Below are 15,391 nucleotides of genomic sequence, written 5' to 3'. Positions count from 1 at the left end.
AATTACTGTTGCCTTGACCACGCCCATCACTCTAATGGTAAGAAAGAAAGAGATAAAGGAATGAAGTAACCATGGTAATGTGTAATTAAAACAGTAAAATCATCACTTTTAAAAGAATATCAAAGCAAGAGTTCTTGCACGTATGTACATATACTCAATATGGCCAACCTACACAACGTCCACTTGACACCAGACGATGGAGCAGAGGATCTCTACTCTGGATACGAGTATTCCGCCATTGCTGACGTGAGTTCGAGTAGACATACATGTAGATCTATTATTAAATAATTCGAAGTCTGGGAAACACTTCATTTGCAATATGAATGTTGCTAGGATTTTCCCGGGGGAAGCACTAGTGTAACCTTTGACCTCTGCCTGTTATCGTATAATTTAGGAGTTGGAGGAGGACCCAGAGTTCCAGCGCATCATCAGAACAGGATATGCTCAGAGACCTCGTATCGTAAGCCCCACCCCTTTGTACATTACCACACTGAGTGTGTGACTATTGCTTTGTGTACAGGGCGGAGTTTTGGCCCCACCCTCTGGAGTCAGGCCACCTGGTACTGGGGTACGTGTGTCTCTATTGATTGCTTCATAGTTTATGTGTGTGTATTGTATACCTGCAGCTTCGTACAGCCAGGCCAGTGACTGGAGTAGCCCCGGTAAGCCTCACACACACTCCACACACTCCACACTCCACACATACACATCACACTCCACACTTTACACACACACACTGCACACCACACAGGAGTCTGGACAGGCTCGGCCCATGACTGGAGTGACTGCTGCTGGCTTCTCCTCTGTTGTGACAGGTGAGTCATTAGCCAGTAGAGGGTGCATCATGATCAGATCCTCTGTACCTGCAGGTCAACAGTTTGACCCTCTGAGACGCTCCACAGGGGCTACTGGATCAGGGCCGGTTATGGAGAAAGCAGAGGACAAGTAAGTATCACTTGTGTGTGTACTGTGAGAGTTGTGATGATGTGTGTTGTGTGTACTGTGAGAGGTGTGATGGTGTGTGTTGTGTGTACTGTGAGAGTTGTGATGATGTGTGTTGTGTGCACTGTGAGAGTTGTGATGATGTGTGTTGTGTGCACTGTGAGAGTTTTGATGATGTGTGTTGTGTGTACTGTGAAAGTTGTGATGATGTGTGTTGTGTGTACTGTGAGAGTTGTGATGGTGTGTGTTGTGTGTACTGTGATAGTTGTGATGGTGTGTGTTGTGTGTACTGTGAGAGTTGTGATAATGTGTGTTGTGTGGACTGTGAGAGGTGTGATGATGTGTGTTGTGTGCACTGTGAGAGTTGTGATGGTGTGTGTTGTGTGTACTGTGAGAGTTGTGATGATGTGTGTTGTGTGGACTGTGAGAGGTGTGATGATGTGTGTTGTGTGCACTGTGAGAGTTGTGATGATGTGTGTTGTGTGTACTGTGAGAGTTGTGATGATGTGTGTTGTGTGCACTGTGAGAGGTGTGATGATGTGTGTTGTGTGTACTGTGAGAGTTGTGATGATGTGTGTTGTGTGCACTGTGAGAGGTGTGATGGTGTGTGTTGTGTGTACTGTGAGAGTTGTGATGATGTGTGTTGTGTGTACTGTGAGAGTTGTGATGATGTGTGTTGTGTGTACTTGCAGACCTCAGGAGATAATCAAGAAACTGGAGCGTGGAGTGATCCGATTGGTAGAAGAGAGTACACAAGCTGCAGCCATGGGAGATTTTCAAACAGTGAGTTCCTCTATATATACATGTATAATGTGTGTCAGTGATGGAGTGCCCCTCCAATTAAACGATGCATTTTGTAGCTCTTTGAAAGGCTTACCTAACGATGTGTTTAGATCTGGTGGTCAACATTTTCCATTTGGCTTAGCCTTAGTGATTTTTCCGAAATGGACCTATTTTGATGACTATCTTAGAGCGCTCATAACCACCCTCCTCAGGCAGTGGACAAGGCCAAGGAGTCCACTCGTAAAGAGAGAATGTTGTGCAAGCAACGACAACAGTCTCAAATGACAGAAACTATTAACCTGGACCTGACCTACTTGGTGAGTACTTGCTACTGAACTTCATCTCTATAATTATGCATCCTTCCTGTGTGTCTATATAGGTGTTGTTCAACCTGGCCAGCCAGTACCATGCCACCAACAATCATGCTGAGGCTCTCAACACTTACATACTCATTGTCAAAAACAAAATGTTCAGCACTGGAGGTAAACTGTGTTCTTGTCTGTGTATTGAGTGTCTATATGCTTGCTTGCTCAATGTGATGTGTGTGTGCTGTGTGTGTGTGTGGAGTGTGATGTGTGTGTGCTGTGTGTGTGTGTGGAGTGTGCTGTTTGTGTGTGGAGTGTGTGTGTGTGTGTGTGGAGTGTTCTTGTTGTAACTATATATTGAGTGTCTATAATTATGCTTGCTTGCAGGTAGACTGCGTGTGAACATGGGCAACATTTATGTTGAGCAGCGCAAGTACCCTCAGGCTATCAAGATGTATCGCATGGCTTTGGATCAGATTGGGGAGAACCATAAGATTGTGAGACTGCGTATCATGAGGAATATTGGACTAGTATTTGTAAGGATGGGCCAATACGCCGACGCCATCACCTCACTAGAGCATGTCATGGAGGAAGCACCAGACTTCAAAACAGGTTAGTGTGACTGTGTATGGATGAGTCCATGGTGTATAATCATTGCCCTCTGGCAGCACTGAACCTGATGCTGTGCTACTATGCCATCAGTGATAGGGACAAACTGAAGAAGAGTTTCCACCGCATGCTCCAGATCACCACTGGACTTCACGATGAGGACAGATACTACTCTACCCTGGTAGGCATGTGTGTACACTAGAGGGGGTGGCTCTCTCAGTCTAGCTGTCATGTATGTCTCAAAAAGTCCCATTTTGATTGCAAGGCCGAGCCTTTATTTTCTGTCAAAATCGATAGATTTGACCATTGCGCAGATCTTTGATCTATACAGCATACCACAATAATTATATGAACTTCCCTAAGTTATGAAGGAGTAATGAGACAGTTTCGATATAGTTGTATGTAGCTAAATGTACGAGACACCCCCACACACACACACTAGGAGGATGACCCCCAGCAGAGACTGCTTATTGAGGCTATAAAGGACGACTCATTGCGGAGGATAGAAAAGGAAAGGAAGTCCTCAGCCGAGGGTACTATTCTCACAGCTGCCAAGCTCATAGCCCCGGTTATAGAGGCCTCCTTTGCTGTGGGGTTTGATTGGTGTATAGAGCGCGTCAAGGAGTCTCCCTATTCCAGTCTCGCTAGTGAACTAGAGATCACCAAAGCTCTCACCTTTCTTAAGCAGAAGGACGTACCTAGGGTGAGGCAGTAGGTTGTACTGTGCATGCTGACTGTGTGTAGGAACTGTATATAGGTACTGTGCTGTAAGTACACGTATGTACTGTGCATGCTGACTGTGTGCTGTAGGTCCTGTGCTGTATGTACTGTATGTACTGTGCATGCTGACTGTGTGTTAGCTAGGTACTGTGCATGCTGACTGTGTGGTGGTGTCCCTACAGGCTATTGAGACATTCAAAGAGTGTGGTAAGAAGGACAATAAGATGGCTGGTATGGCCGCCACCAACCTCTCCTTCATACTGTTCCTGGTGAGATCACTCTCTCCCTATACATTCTCCATCACTATAACCTTGTCCCTCTGGTTGATTGTAGGAGTCTGATTTTCAAGGTGCTGACAAGTATGCTGATGCTGCGATATCCAAGGACAGATACAACCCACAAGGTATCGTATAGCAGGTTATTAATTTTCGTATGGTGGAAATTTCGAGCATCATACAAAAATTCTGTCCCGCAATACGTTCAACGTAACTTACAAATATTTAAAATACAAAATAATTGGGCAGTTCATACGAACATTTGCACACAAGTACACATAGTCGCTATAGCCACATTATATCCACACACTACTGCTCAGCTCTGGTCAACAAGGGTTGCTGTGAGTTCAGAGGAGGGGACCTGGACAAGGGGAAGGACTACTTCCAAGAGGCGCTCAATGTTGAGGCCACTTGCACTGAGGCACTGTATAATCTTGGCCTGACTTACAAGAAGAGTAATCGACTGTCTGAGGCATTAGAATGTTTCCTGAAGCTCCACTCTATACTGAGGAACTCTGCTCATGTCCTCTACCACCTGGCAGACCTCTATGATAAGATGGACGACTTTGACCAGGCCACTGAGACGTGAGTAATACTGTGCATGTAGTCAGTCCATTGTGATCAATCTCTCCTTGGTAGCTATAAATATTGCTGTATAAGACAAAACAAAACAAAAGAGAGTCCCAATGTATTAGCTTCTATTTTATTATTTGTACCCCCACCCCACGTTCTCCATAAGGTATCTTTATGCTTGCTCCATAGAACAAAACAATAACAAAAGCAAAATAGTTTTAAGACATTCCCAATCTAATGTATACCATCATAATTATCACTATGTCCCCCCTCCCCCCCTACACACACACAGTCTAATGCAGCTGGTATCACTGGTACCCACTGACCCCCGGGTATTGCAGCGGCTGGGAGAGCTCTATGATGGGGACAACGATCGATCTCAGGCATTTCAATATTACTATGAATCATTCCGTTACTGTCCCACCAACATTGACGTCATCTCGTGGCTGGGGGCGTATTACATGGACTCTCATTTTGCTGACAAGGCAATTGTGTTCTTCGAGAGGGCTGCCCTCATACAACCTAATCAAATCAACTGGCAACTCATGGTGGCAAGCTGTTATCGCAAAACAGGTGTGTGATCAAGTGTATGTACGCATGTCATGTTTATTTATTATACCTCAGTGTGCATGTACCAGGGGCATATGTTTTTTACCTATCAATTTAATAGCCTTAATTTTGTTGTGAAGTTAAACCTGTCTATTGTGACCACCCTCTATACAGCCAGGTTAATGGGCTCCAAAGTCTCTAGAATGTGTTTGGACCTGTGTTAGCAGGCCACCTCTTTATTAATTAACAGCCAGTGTTAGTCTGCCCAAGGGTGACCACTATAGACACGTTTCACTGACTGTACTATATGCTTTGTACTATGCGTTGATAGTGTACTCTGCCCCTATAGGCAACTATCAGCAAGCACTGAGCTGCTACAAAAACATTCATCGTCGGTTTCCTGAGAGTGTGGACTGTCTCAAGTTCCTAGTGAGACTAACGACTGACCTGGGGCTCAAGGAAGCTCAGGATTACTCACTTAAACTACGCAAAGCTGAAAAAACTCTCGAGACTAAGAAACAGGTACACAGCAATGTACTGTTAGCAGTATGTGATACAGTATATGGTGTGTGCATCGTGCAGTACATGCACTAGTGTGTAGCCTTGTGTGTTCATTCTTGCTACTACAGTCAGTAATCCTTCACCCCCTCCCATAGAGAGAGGTGTCTGGTGGGAGTCAGAGGAGCAATGATGGTAACAGTGGAGCTCCTAGAGGGCAGAGACTCAGACCACCACTAGCCAGGGAACGAATACTGAGTGGAGAAAGTGGTAGGTACTGAGTCAATGTACTAGTAGAGGTTGCTCTGTATGGTGGCACCCTGTGTGTGTGCGTGTGAGCTACGTGTTATTAAAATATTGATTGTATGCTTTCTCATTCTGCAGTTGATTCCAGCACTGGTAGTAATCGAGGTTCAGCCAGAGAGAGGAGGAAGGAAGTTGGTGAGTCTCTTGATAACTATAGCTATAATCATGTACACTGTGTGCTGTCTGAGACCTTGAGCATTAATGGCGTTTAATTAGTGTGCAGTACATTACATGTAAGACCCCCCCCCCCCCCACTCGTACAGATGCCAGCTATGTGGATCCACTGGGAGAGTTACCAGAGCGACCCAAGACAGCTGCTCGGAAACAAGAAGTGGCTGACGATGATTTTGCTGATGTGGAACTGGGCAATGACCTCCTACCAGAGTGAACACTACACACAACACAGACAGTACTATAACCTCCAGAACTGAACTCAATAATAATTATTACTGATCTGCTTATAATTATGCTTGATTTGATTTTTGTGAGCTCAAAATGCTACAAAACAGTTTATTAATATATTTCTACAACTTGGTACATAAAAATTTAATTGCACACGCACACACAAAATTTAAGGAGTGTCAAATTCAATTAAAAAAGCGTCATTGCTATAATTATAGCAGCTGACTATAAGCTGTTGGAGGGGGCGTAGATCTTTGGTGGTCCATTCATATTGACTGTGAACTGTCCTCCATTCACGGTGACCTTGTCAGACGAGTCCAGTAGATTCATTAGAACTGGATGGATTACATTAATCAAAAATAAAACACAGAAACATGGCGATGGTTGGTGCATACCTGTGCCATTAGTGTAGGGATGATATGTGATTGGAATAGAGAAAGAGCTGCCAATATTTGTAGTGGCCACGAAAATCTGAAAACATTAATTTTTGTAAACACTTTTCACATAATAATATTTATGATAATTATTGTAAACTTACGTTTCCCCTTGTGAAAGCAAAAAAGTAGTCATTGACGTATCTCTGAATCTGCTTGCTCTCCCAGAGACTGCTGCCTTGTTGGGCTCGGAACTTGGCCAGTTGACTGGTGAATTTATAAAGATCACTATTGGCATTGTAGTTGGGCCACAAGGATTCGCGGTTACGAGGGTCGCCATTGCCACTGTAACCTTGCTCTGTCCCGTAATAGATAATTGGAATACCCTGCACAAAAAATCGAGAGCCTGTACCAAACACACTGACTAACCAGTTACCTCAGCAAATATGATGTAAGCCAGAGCATTCTTGAGTGCTGTGTGGTCGCCATTCTTACTGAGGAAACGTGGATTGTCGTGGTTGTCCAGAAAATTTCCCAGTACTGAAACATCTTTGAAGGCGTTTTGATTCTGAGTCACTCCACTGTGAATATTTTTCATTGATTGATGTTCTTGGAAAGCTGCTCGCAGCTGATAATACATGGGATAGTTTAAAGTGGCGTCCTCTGGTCCCTGATAGCCAGCATTGTACGAGGGATTGCCGTTGTCTACCTCTCCTATTGAGAAGACACCAGCTGACTGGGTGTACTCTGACCAGAAGTCCTTGGGGACCTCGGGTGTGGTGTCGATGCGAATACCGTCAAATCCATACGTTAAAACGGTGTTCTTGATCCAAGTTTTGAGGGTTTCTCTAACGTAGGAGTTGGATTGGTCCAAGTCAGGCAGGTTGGCAAGGCGGCACACTTCAACCTAAACAGATATTGTTATATAATAATAGCTATCATGTGAGTGCTGTTGACAGAATGATAACAATCCATAGTACAATGGCTCCTCCTCAATAAGGACTAGCCCTGCATGTAGTGTGCATGCCAGCCCTGCATGCAGTGTACATGCCAGCCCTGCATGTAGTGTGCATGCCAGCCCTGCATGTAGTATGCATGCCAGCCCTGCATGCAGTGTACATGCCAACCCTGCATGTAGTGTACATGCCAGCCCTGCATGTAGTGTACATGCCAACCCTGCATGTAGTATGCATGCCAGCCCTGCATGCAGTGTACATGCCAACCCTGCATGTAGTGTACATGCCAGCCCTGCATGTAGTGTACATGCCAACCCTGCATGTAGTGTGCATGCACAGAGCCTGACCTGGTTCTGATTGTTGAAGTCAGTGATCATGCAGTACGGATGGTAGTGCTCCTGGTGGTTAAACGGGTAGAACTTGGCAAAATTATTCCAGTCACCATTATTCTGATTACCCATGTGATTACCAACACTGCATGGAAACAAGTTCAGCTCATACATGATGCACGTATTTATAGATTTAACTCACACATCCAGCATGACCCAGATGTCTCTCTTGTGGCACTGAGACACGAGTTCTTTCAGGTCATCGGGAGAGCCATAGTGGGAGTTGATGAGGGTGATGTTCCTCTGCCAGTAGCCATGGTAGCCTCCGTCTGTGTTGTCGGGAATCGGTGATATCCAGATGGCGTTTGCACCAAGTCCTTGGATATAGTCGAGCATGCGGGTGACTCCCTTGAATGACCCACCGCAATAGTTGGAGAGGTCAGAACATGACGAGGACGAGGAGCTATCAGTCAAGGCAAAGCGGTCTGTCAGGAGCTGATAGGGAAATAAGAGATTTAATAGAGGTAGCTCATACATGCACAGTGGCTATGCCTCAGTGTACTACTGTGCTGACTGACCTGATAGATGACTCGAGACTTCCATTCATCAGCAGACTTGGCCTGCACGGCTACACTACACAAAGCCAAGACAACTAATACTGCAACTTTCTTCATGTCTTCTGGTACTCAAACTTGTATATATCTAATGACTGCATGCTGGGAGCTAGCTGTACATATAGTCAGATCAGAGTCATCAAACGGGATGCAACAATCAGCCCCACCTACCTTATGAGGGTTTCCCCTGAAGTAAAAATTAATAATGATATTCATGGGGATTGCAACATACCCACAGACCAGCCCCTCCTCCTAATGAGCAGCCTCCGCCTACTACTACACACAGCCAAGCAAAACATCAACTCATAGTGAACTAGCTAGCTGTGATCTCACACACAGCGCTCTCTTGGAGTGAATACCACGCATAGCACTTGTGGTAAGTGTACCAGGTAGTGTATGATCTTACCAAGGCAACGCCTAGGCTAGTGGACAAGCTGTTACTGTGTCGATAGGTTGTAGCAAGCTTTGCATGCTTTTGTGAGTATCTCCTAAACAGGCAAAGCTCTGTGCAGCTAGTTAGTGACTAAATGTATCAGTTGTATCGAAAACCTTCTCCACACAGATCACCATCTCACCACCTCCATGACCTACGACAGCAGAGGCTCTCAAACATGACCACTCAAGCAGCCCCCCTCGGCCTCGGAAATGACCCCCTCGACCCCAATAGACTTGCACTCAGCAACGGACTGCAACAGGGAGACTTTTACATTGGTCCTATGATACCACCCGTGAATGCCACTCCGGTGCAAAGCATCACTGAGTATTTGGCCAAACGAGACGACAACTCAGACACATTTGTGACACTTAAAGTTCTCCAAGTGAATCGGGAGAGGGATGGGGAAGTGAGTCAAGGGAAGCTACTGTTGCATAATGAACATCTGGTGCTCTCACTGCTGCAAGATCAACCCGGTGTTATCCATCATCAAGGCTTCTTCAAGGACAGTGGACGATTTATTCTCGTGTTGGACTGCCTCATTGCTCACTCGTACGCTAAGGACGATGCGTACACGGACTTTGTCAACCTGCAGCATTACGTCATCAAGCAGAAACGGCTGGAGGAGAAGGAAGCTTTAGAACTGTTCTATAATGTCCTATCCACGGTCGGAACACTCCACAAAGTGAGTGATGCTCTGGGTGTAATATACACATGTGTGGTAGCATCGTGTGGACACATGTGTGGTAGCATTGTGCGGTAGCATTGTGCGGGACTTGTTATGTTGCTTAAGGGCACACTCGTATAGTTTGTAATTATCTACGTTGTTTTACTATGGGATAGTACAGTGTAGTGACCTCACTGGACACCCTGGCTCCAACAATGGCCATAGCTTGTTTTCCTGGGATCTAACTCTATTAACAGTGTAATTGGTTGGCAATCAACATTCACTGTAGGAGGTGTATAGTACACTGTAGGAGGTGTAGTACACTGTAGGAGGTGTATGGTACACTGTTGTCTACATTCCCTCGCCGTGTTTTACCCATACCGACAAGAGGAGTGCACTAATGCTTGGGGCATGTTCCTCTGGTCTATTAGTGCATTAATGCTTGGGGCATGTTCCTCTGGTCTATTAGTGCATTAATGCTTGGGGCATGTTCCTCTGGTCTATTAGTGCATTAATGCTTGGGGCATGTTCCTATGGTCTATTAGAGTTCTGGAATGTGAACCAGAGTTGTACAGTAGACTCCACACTGGCCTTGTGAGCTGAGAATTAATAATGTGTGCCCTATCTAATTTCACTGCACGTAACGATTTCCCCTTTGTTTTGTATACTATGTAAACATATTCCTTATAAGTGTGTGTGTGTTTGTGTACTTAAGTGAAAATGTAGTTTCAGGTGCTTATCATGTTATTAATGTACTTAGTTTCAATTCCTTGATGACCTAAGCATGTGTCTGGCTTCCCAGATCTCCCCTGGAGGTGATATCATAGCCTCGTGTATCCTAGGAAACGGTCTAGACAATAGCAATATTTGACATTGAACAAATAATTAGGTCACTTCTGATATATGAAGCCATCTTGTCTTGCTTCACCTAGCAACTGCTCTCTCCAGTACACTGCCCCCTTGTGAGCTAGATCACTCATTTCTTAGAGATAGTGGTTACTTCCAAGTAACTAGCTACTGACATTGTTCCCAGGTGTGAGGTGTGAGGTGTGACTCACTGCTGTAGGAAGTGTAGAGCAGTGATGACCCTGGCCTGTCTGACATTAATACTAGCTACTAGTGATGTGGTTCAATACAGGGGAACATATTGCCAGCCAGGGTTCAGCGCTTCTCCTTTGTTCTTGCTCAAGAATGTATTTGCTGTATCATATGTCCACCCCCTTACAAGTTAATCAAAGCCAAGGTACTCACTACTATAGCTTAGAGGTTCTATGGAGGAAGCTAGTAGGATATTGGTTGTACACACAAAATGAAAGTTGACCGCTGACAATAGCCACTGGGTGGGCGGTGTTGACATGTGGTGGGAGATAGAGCGATTTCCATAATTGAATTTTAAGTACAAGATCGATAGTAATAATTATACTTCATAGTCCCTGTGTACGTGACCATAATGTAGTCCCTGTGTGCGTGGCCATAATGTAGTCCCTGTGTGCGTGGCCATAATGTAGTCCCTGTGTGCGTGACCATAATGTAGTCCCTGTGTGCGTGGCCATAATGTAGTCCCTGTGTACGTGACCATAATGTAGTCCCTGTGTGCGTGGCCATAATGTAGTCCCTGTGTGCGTGGCCATAATGTAGTCCCTGTGTGCGTGGCCATAATGTAGTCCCTGTGTGCGTGGCCATAATGTAGTCCCTGTGTGCGTGGCCATAATGTAGTCCCTGTGTGCGTGGCCATAATGTAGTCCCTGTGTGCGTGGCCATAATGTAGTCCCTGTGTGCGTGGCCATAATGTAGTCCCTGTGTGCGTGACCATAATGTAGTCCCTGTGTGCGTGACCATAATGTAGTCCCTGTGTGCGTGACCATAATGTAGTCCCTGTGTGCGTGACCATAATGTAGTCCCTGTGTGCGTGACCATAATGTAGTCCCTGTGTGCGTGACCATAATGTAGTCCCTGTGTGCGTGACCATAATGTAGTCCCTGTGTGCGTGACCATAATGTATGTCGGAGATATTGATCTAATTATAAAATTTGACTAGCGCCAATCTGTTCACATTAACGGGCTGTATTATCTACAGACTACAGACTACAGACTAGCTCGCTGGGTTGTGTGGTTGTTATGTGTTAGCTGCAAACAAACACTTGAGTAATGTATACATGATTATACCCAGGGCCATAGCAATGTCATGTGGCCATAGCAATGTTGGTGTGGCCAAAAAGCAATTATCCCAGTTCAAAGCATCTGATCTCAGAGCAATGGAATGCACACTCAGCACAATTAATCCAATTCATGTGCAATTAACAGACTTGTTACCCTAATAGCTTCCACTAATCAGTGTGATAACCCACACACACCAATCAGTGTGATAACCCACACACACCAATCAGTGTGATAACCACACACACCAATCAGTGTGATAACCCACACACACCAATCAGTGTGTGCATTCATCTAATAAGTGTTGTGTGCTTTGTCCCACAGAAGAACATTGTTCACCGTGACTTGAAGCTGGGAAACCTTGTCCTCAACACAAGGTACGTGTTATGTAATGTAGTGTTAAAAATGTCGTGTGGTTGGTTTCTAAGAATCTATTAATAGTTGAATGGTATTGCTCAGAACTAGTATCTAGGTGATATCTTTGTTGATGACCTTTGAGAGCCTGCTTTGAAGTGCCTGTATCTCATCCCTGTGTGTTGGGTATCATTATATAAGCAACCTTTCAAGCACTGAATGTTGTCAATATCAAAATTAATATCTCATATCAAATATTAAATGCTCCAGTTACAGTGTAGGCTGGCCAACCTTCTTTCATTGTTCGTTGCCTCTACACAGAACCTTCTTTCATTGTTTGTTGCCTCTATACAGAACTCGCTCTGTGACCCTCACCAACTTTGCTCTGAGCAAGCATCTTGTTCGTAGCAATGACAAGTTGACCGACCAGAGGGGAAGTCTGGCCTACGTCAGTCCTGATGTGCTGAGCGGTAAGTGTGTTACCTATGCATGTGGTGTCTTTAGGGAGGTCAATAGTGATAGCATTGTAGGGACAGTACTGAGTGGTCTCAATAGATAAGTGGTCTCTTTAGGGAGGTCAATAGTGATAGCATTGTAGGGACAGTACTGAGTGGTCTCAAGAGAGGTGGTCTCTTTAGGGAGGTCAATAGTGATAGCATTGTAGGGACAGTACTGAGTGGTCTCAATAGAGAGGTGGTCTCTTTAGGGAGGTCAATAGTGATAGCATTGTAGGGACAGTACTGAGTGGTCTCAATAGAGAGGTGGTCTCTTTAGGAAGGTCAATAGTGATAGCATTGTAGGGACAGTACTGAGTGGTCTCAATAGATAAGTGGTCTCTTTAGGGAGGTCAATAGTGATAGCATTGTAGGGAGAGTACTGAGTGGTCTCAATAGAGAGGTGGTCTCTTTAGGGAGGTCAAAAGTGATAGCATTGTAGGGACAGTACTGAGTGGTCTCAATAGAGAGGTGGTCTCTTTAGGGAGGTCAATAGTGATAGCATTGTAGGGACAGTACTGAGTAGTCTCAATAGAGAAGTGGTCTTTAGGGAGGTCAATAGTGCGAGCATTGTAGGGACAGGACAGTCCATGGGATGCATCCACCATCCATTTTATGGTTCGCTAAACTAAGTGTGGTGTCAGGTTGGCTTTTGATGACAGCATGTCTACATAGCTGGAAATAAGACCACCACCCTGGCGGTCGCCATGGCAATATTTTGGTGACCTGAAGAATGCAGCCAAATAGTTCAGTTTTCCTTCTTTTTGTGGTTACTAAGGACTTGTACACATAGTTCGTAGCTGTCAGCAATCTCTGTGGCTACCATAATAATCCGCATATTAATACGCATAGTAATATAGTACTCTTAATTGTGGTAATAATGTATTCTTTACAGGGCGCCCGTATGACGGCAAGGCTAGTGACATGTGGGCGCTAGGGGTGCTCTTATACACCATGCTCTATGGTCAGTTTCCCTTCTATGATAGCAACCCTCAGGAGCTCTTCAAGAAGATCAAAGCAGCAGATTACATCATCCCAGAGTAAGTTATCTAGTACCCCTTACTGAGAGATGTGTCTTGTTCAATATGCATCCCATTTTGGCATTAAAGTGATATATCTGGAGCACTTTTTTAGAGCCTGTGCTTTTCCGTAGCTAACCTTGACCGATCAATCATGACTTGTCTGAGTCAGAGTGTATAAATAATTATATATCACATGATCCCCCCCCCATAGAGAGGTCTATCACATGATCCCCCCCATAGAGAGGTATATCACATGATCCCCCCCCCCATAGAGAGGTCTATCACATGATCCCCCCCCCCATAGAGAGGTCTATCACATAGATTCCTGCTGAATACTTACTCAAGTGTGATATTAATAATTACTCACTAATGAGAATTCATTGCATTTTCCAATTATCTGCGAGTACGAATTTCTCAATTCGCAGAAATAGCAGAATTAATACTGCGAAAATATGTCACTTTAAGGTATCAATTATAGAGAGGTATATCACATGATCCCCCCCCCATAGAGAGGTATATCACATGATCCCCCCCCATAGAGAGGTATATCACATGATCCCCCCCCCCCCATAGAGAGGTATATCACATGATCCCCCCCCATAGTGATGGTGTTATGAGGATGAGAGAGACCACTCTGCTGATTCGTCAGTTGATAGAGAAGGACTATCGACAGCGACTGACAGCTGCTCAAACACTTGACATTGTCCACAAAAGACTCTCTAGATTGTGAGTACCTGCGTCAACACAGATAAAGATAATGCCATAATTGTATATTGTGTATAATTATAGTGATTGGTCTATGTTAGTTTCATTGTGATAGTCTCAGAGTCATGTCTATCCTCCGCTCTTCCCAGGTCCACACATCATGTGACTGAGCATGCCCAGGTGGTGCCAGACTCTGTGGTCCATTCCAAGACTGACGACTGTATGGTACCTGACCAGGAGAATGACCTTTCCCCTTCCCATACTGCACCCAGTATCGACATGAATGCACTCCATCTCACGCTGAGTCCAATGCTCTTTACAGATCATCTTCAATTGCCCGTTCTGAGCACGTCCCCAGTCCATACGACCCCTGGATCCCCCTCGAGTATGACCGGACCCTTTGTACCGTATGTACTCACTGACTTCCCTCCATCGCAAGTAGAGAGACCGTCACCACTTTTCTCAACTCATAATCCGTTCCTGGGTCAAAGTTCATCATCATTTGCGAGTCCCTCGCCTTCTCGTCTCTCCCCACAATCGCACTCAAGCAACCCCCCTGACACTCACCCTACCCCCCTCCACTCGTTCCCCCCTCAACCTCTCTTCTGTCATCATCGGTATCCCGTTGCTCTGAACTTGTCGAATGAGTCTCTCATACAAAATGACTCAAGAGGTGATCGCCAAACAGACCATCATGTCATGATGACTGTCAATGAAGCAACTACTCCTACTGGAACGGTTGAGTCTCGGCTCTCTCCCAGTCAGAACCTCATGGAGGGATTAGTCACGATACGTCCTTCCAGACATTCCTTCTCCTCTGCCATTGACTCCATCCCTGCCCCCATACACAGACACAGCCTCTCTTGTGAGAGACTCCATCTTGTAGCCACACATAATCAAACTCAGAGACAGCGACGGAATTCCTCGAGTAGTTCTGATCGTGTGAGGAGGCACTCCAGTCAAACTGTCTCCATGACTGCTGCAAGCTCATTGGAGGCCTTAAGACGGCGGAGGAGATCACACGACGTTAATGACGAGAGGTCAGAGTTATTGGAAGGGCTCAGAATGGCCTCGAACCGGAGGACTCAGTCCGTTCCCATACGGATACAATTAAGCACCCCCACTGTGCCCACTACAACTGGGGGAAACCCCTAATGAACTAAATGTGCTGTATGTTTGTTTTTTTTCAAATTTCACTGCCTTTTTGTTTTTACTGTTATGCATTAATTGACAAAATAACAAAGTTCTCAGACTTTCACTGCCTTTGTTTTATCATTTTACAGTTGTGCAAATGCCAAAAGCAAAGTCCCATAATTATATGCAC

General features: G+C 45.1%; 3 protein-coding genes across 4 annotated transcripts; 2 read left to right on the top strand and 1 right to left on the bottom strand.

The window, feature by feature from the left end:
* Positions 1-53: 53 nt before the first annotated feature.
* LOC135349736 (intraflagellar transport protein 88 homolog) lies at positions 54-6,117 on the top strand. Its single transcript, XM_064548335.1, has 20 exons — positions 54-246; positions 395-460; positions 521-568; positions 627-662; positions 752-815; positions 870-945; positions 1,635-1,725; positions 1,938-2,042; positions 2,105-2,207; positions 2,418-2,642; positions 2,699-2,820; positions 3,082-3,342; positions 3,542-3,628; positions 3,693-3,762; positions 3,955-4,219; positions 4,500-4,780; positions 5,106-5,278; positions 5,413-5,524; positions 5,639-5,695; positions 5,824-6,117. Exons 1-20 carry the CDS (start codon positions 160-162, stop codon positions 5,946-5,948), a joined length of 2,454 nt encoding a protein of 817 aa, XP_064404405.1. The 5' UTR covers positions 54-159; the 3' UTR covers positions 5,949-6,117.
* On the bottom strand, positions 6,025-8,496 carry LOC135349738 (uncharacterized). Of its 2 annotated transcripts, XM_064548338.1 has the most exons (8): positions 8,200-8,496; positions 8,044-8,116; positions 7,824-7,950; positions 7,640-7,766; positions 6,773-7,243; positions 6,501-6,722; positions 6,358-6,433; positions 6,025-6,297 (listed from the first exon to the last, which is right to left on the bottom strand). In XM_064548338.1, the coding sequence occupies exons 1-8, from the start codon at positions 8,293-8,295 to the stop codon at positions 6,188-6,190; spliced, it is 1,302 nt and encodes a 433-aa protein (XP_064404408.1). In that variant the 5' UTR covers positions 8,296-8,496; the 3' UTR covers positions 6,025-6,187. The 2 variants fall into 2 exon arrangements, with proteins under 2 accessions (XP_064404408.1, XP_064404407.1); XM_064548337.1 differs by having other exon boundaries at positions 7,824-8,116.
* Positions 8,497-8,846: 350 nt separating this feature from the next.
* On the top strand, positions 8,847-15,386 carry LOC135349737 (probable serine/threonine-protein kinase MARK-B). Its single transcript, XM_064548336.1, has 6 exons — positions 8,847-9,353; positions 11,817-11,869; positions 12,201-12,316; positions 13,236-13,380; positions 13,966-14,088; positions 14,217-15,386. Exons 1-6 carry the CDS (start codon positions 8,847-8,849, stop codon positions 15,220-15,222), a joined length of 1,950 nt encoding a protein of 649 aa, XP_064404406.1. The 3' UTR covers positions 15,223-15,386.
* Positions 15,387-15,391: the final 5 nt, after the last annotated feature.

Source organism: Halichondria panicea, chromosome 16, assembly GCF_963675165.1.
Source record: "Halichondria panicea chromosome 16, odHalPani1.1, whole genome shotgun sequence".
Lineage (NCBI taxonomy): Eukaryota > Metazoa > Porifera > Demospongiae > Suberitida > Halichondriidae > Halichondria > Halichondria panicea.
Note: the sequence above shows the minus strand (reverse complement) of the source record. Positions and strands in the feature narration are given on the sequence as shown.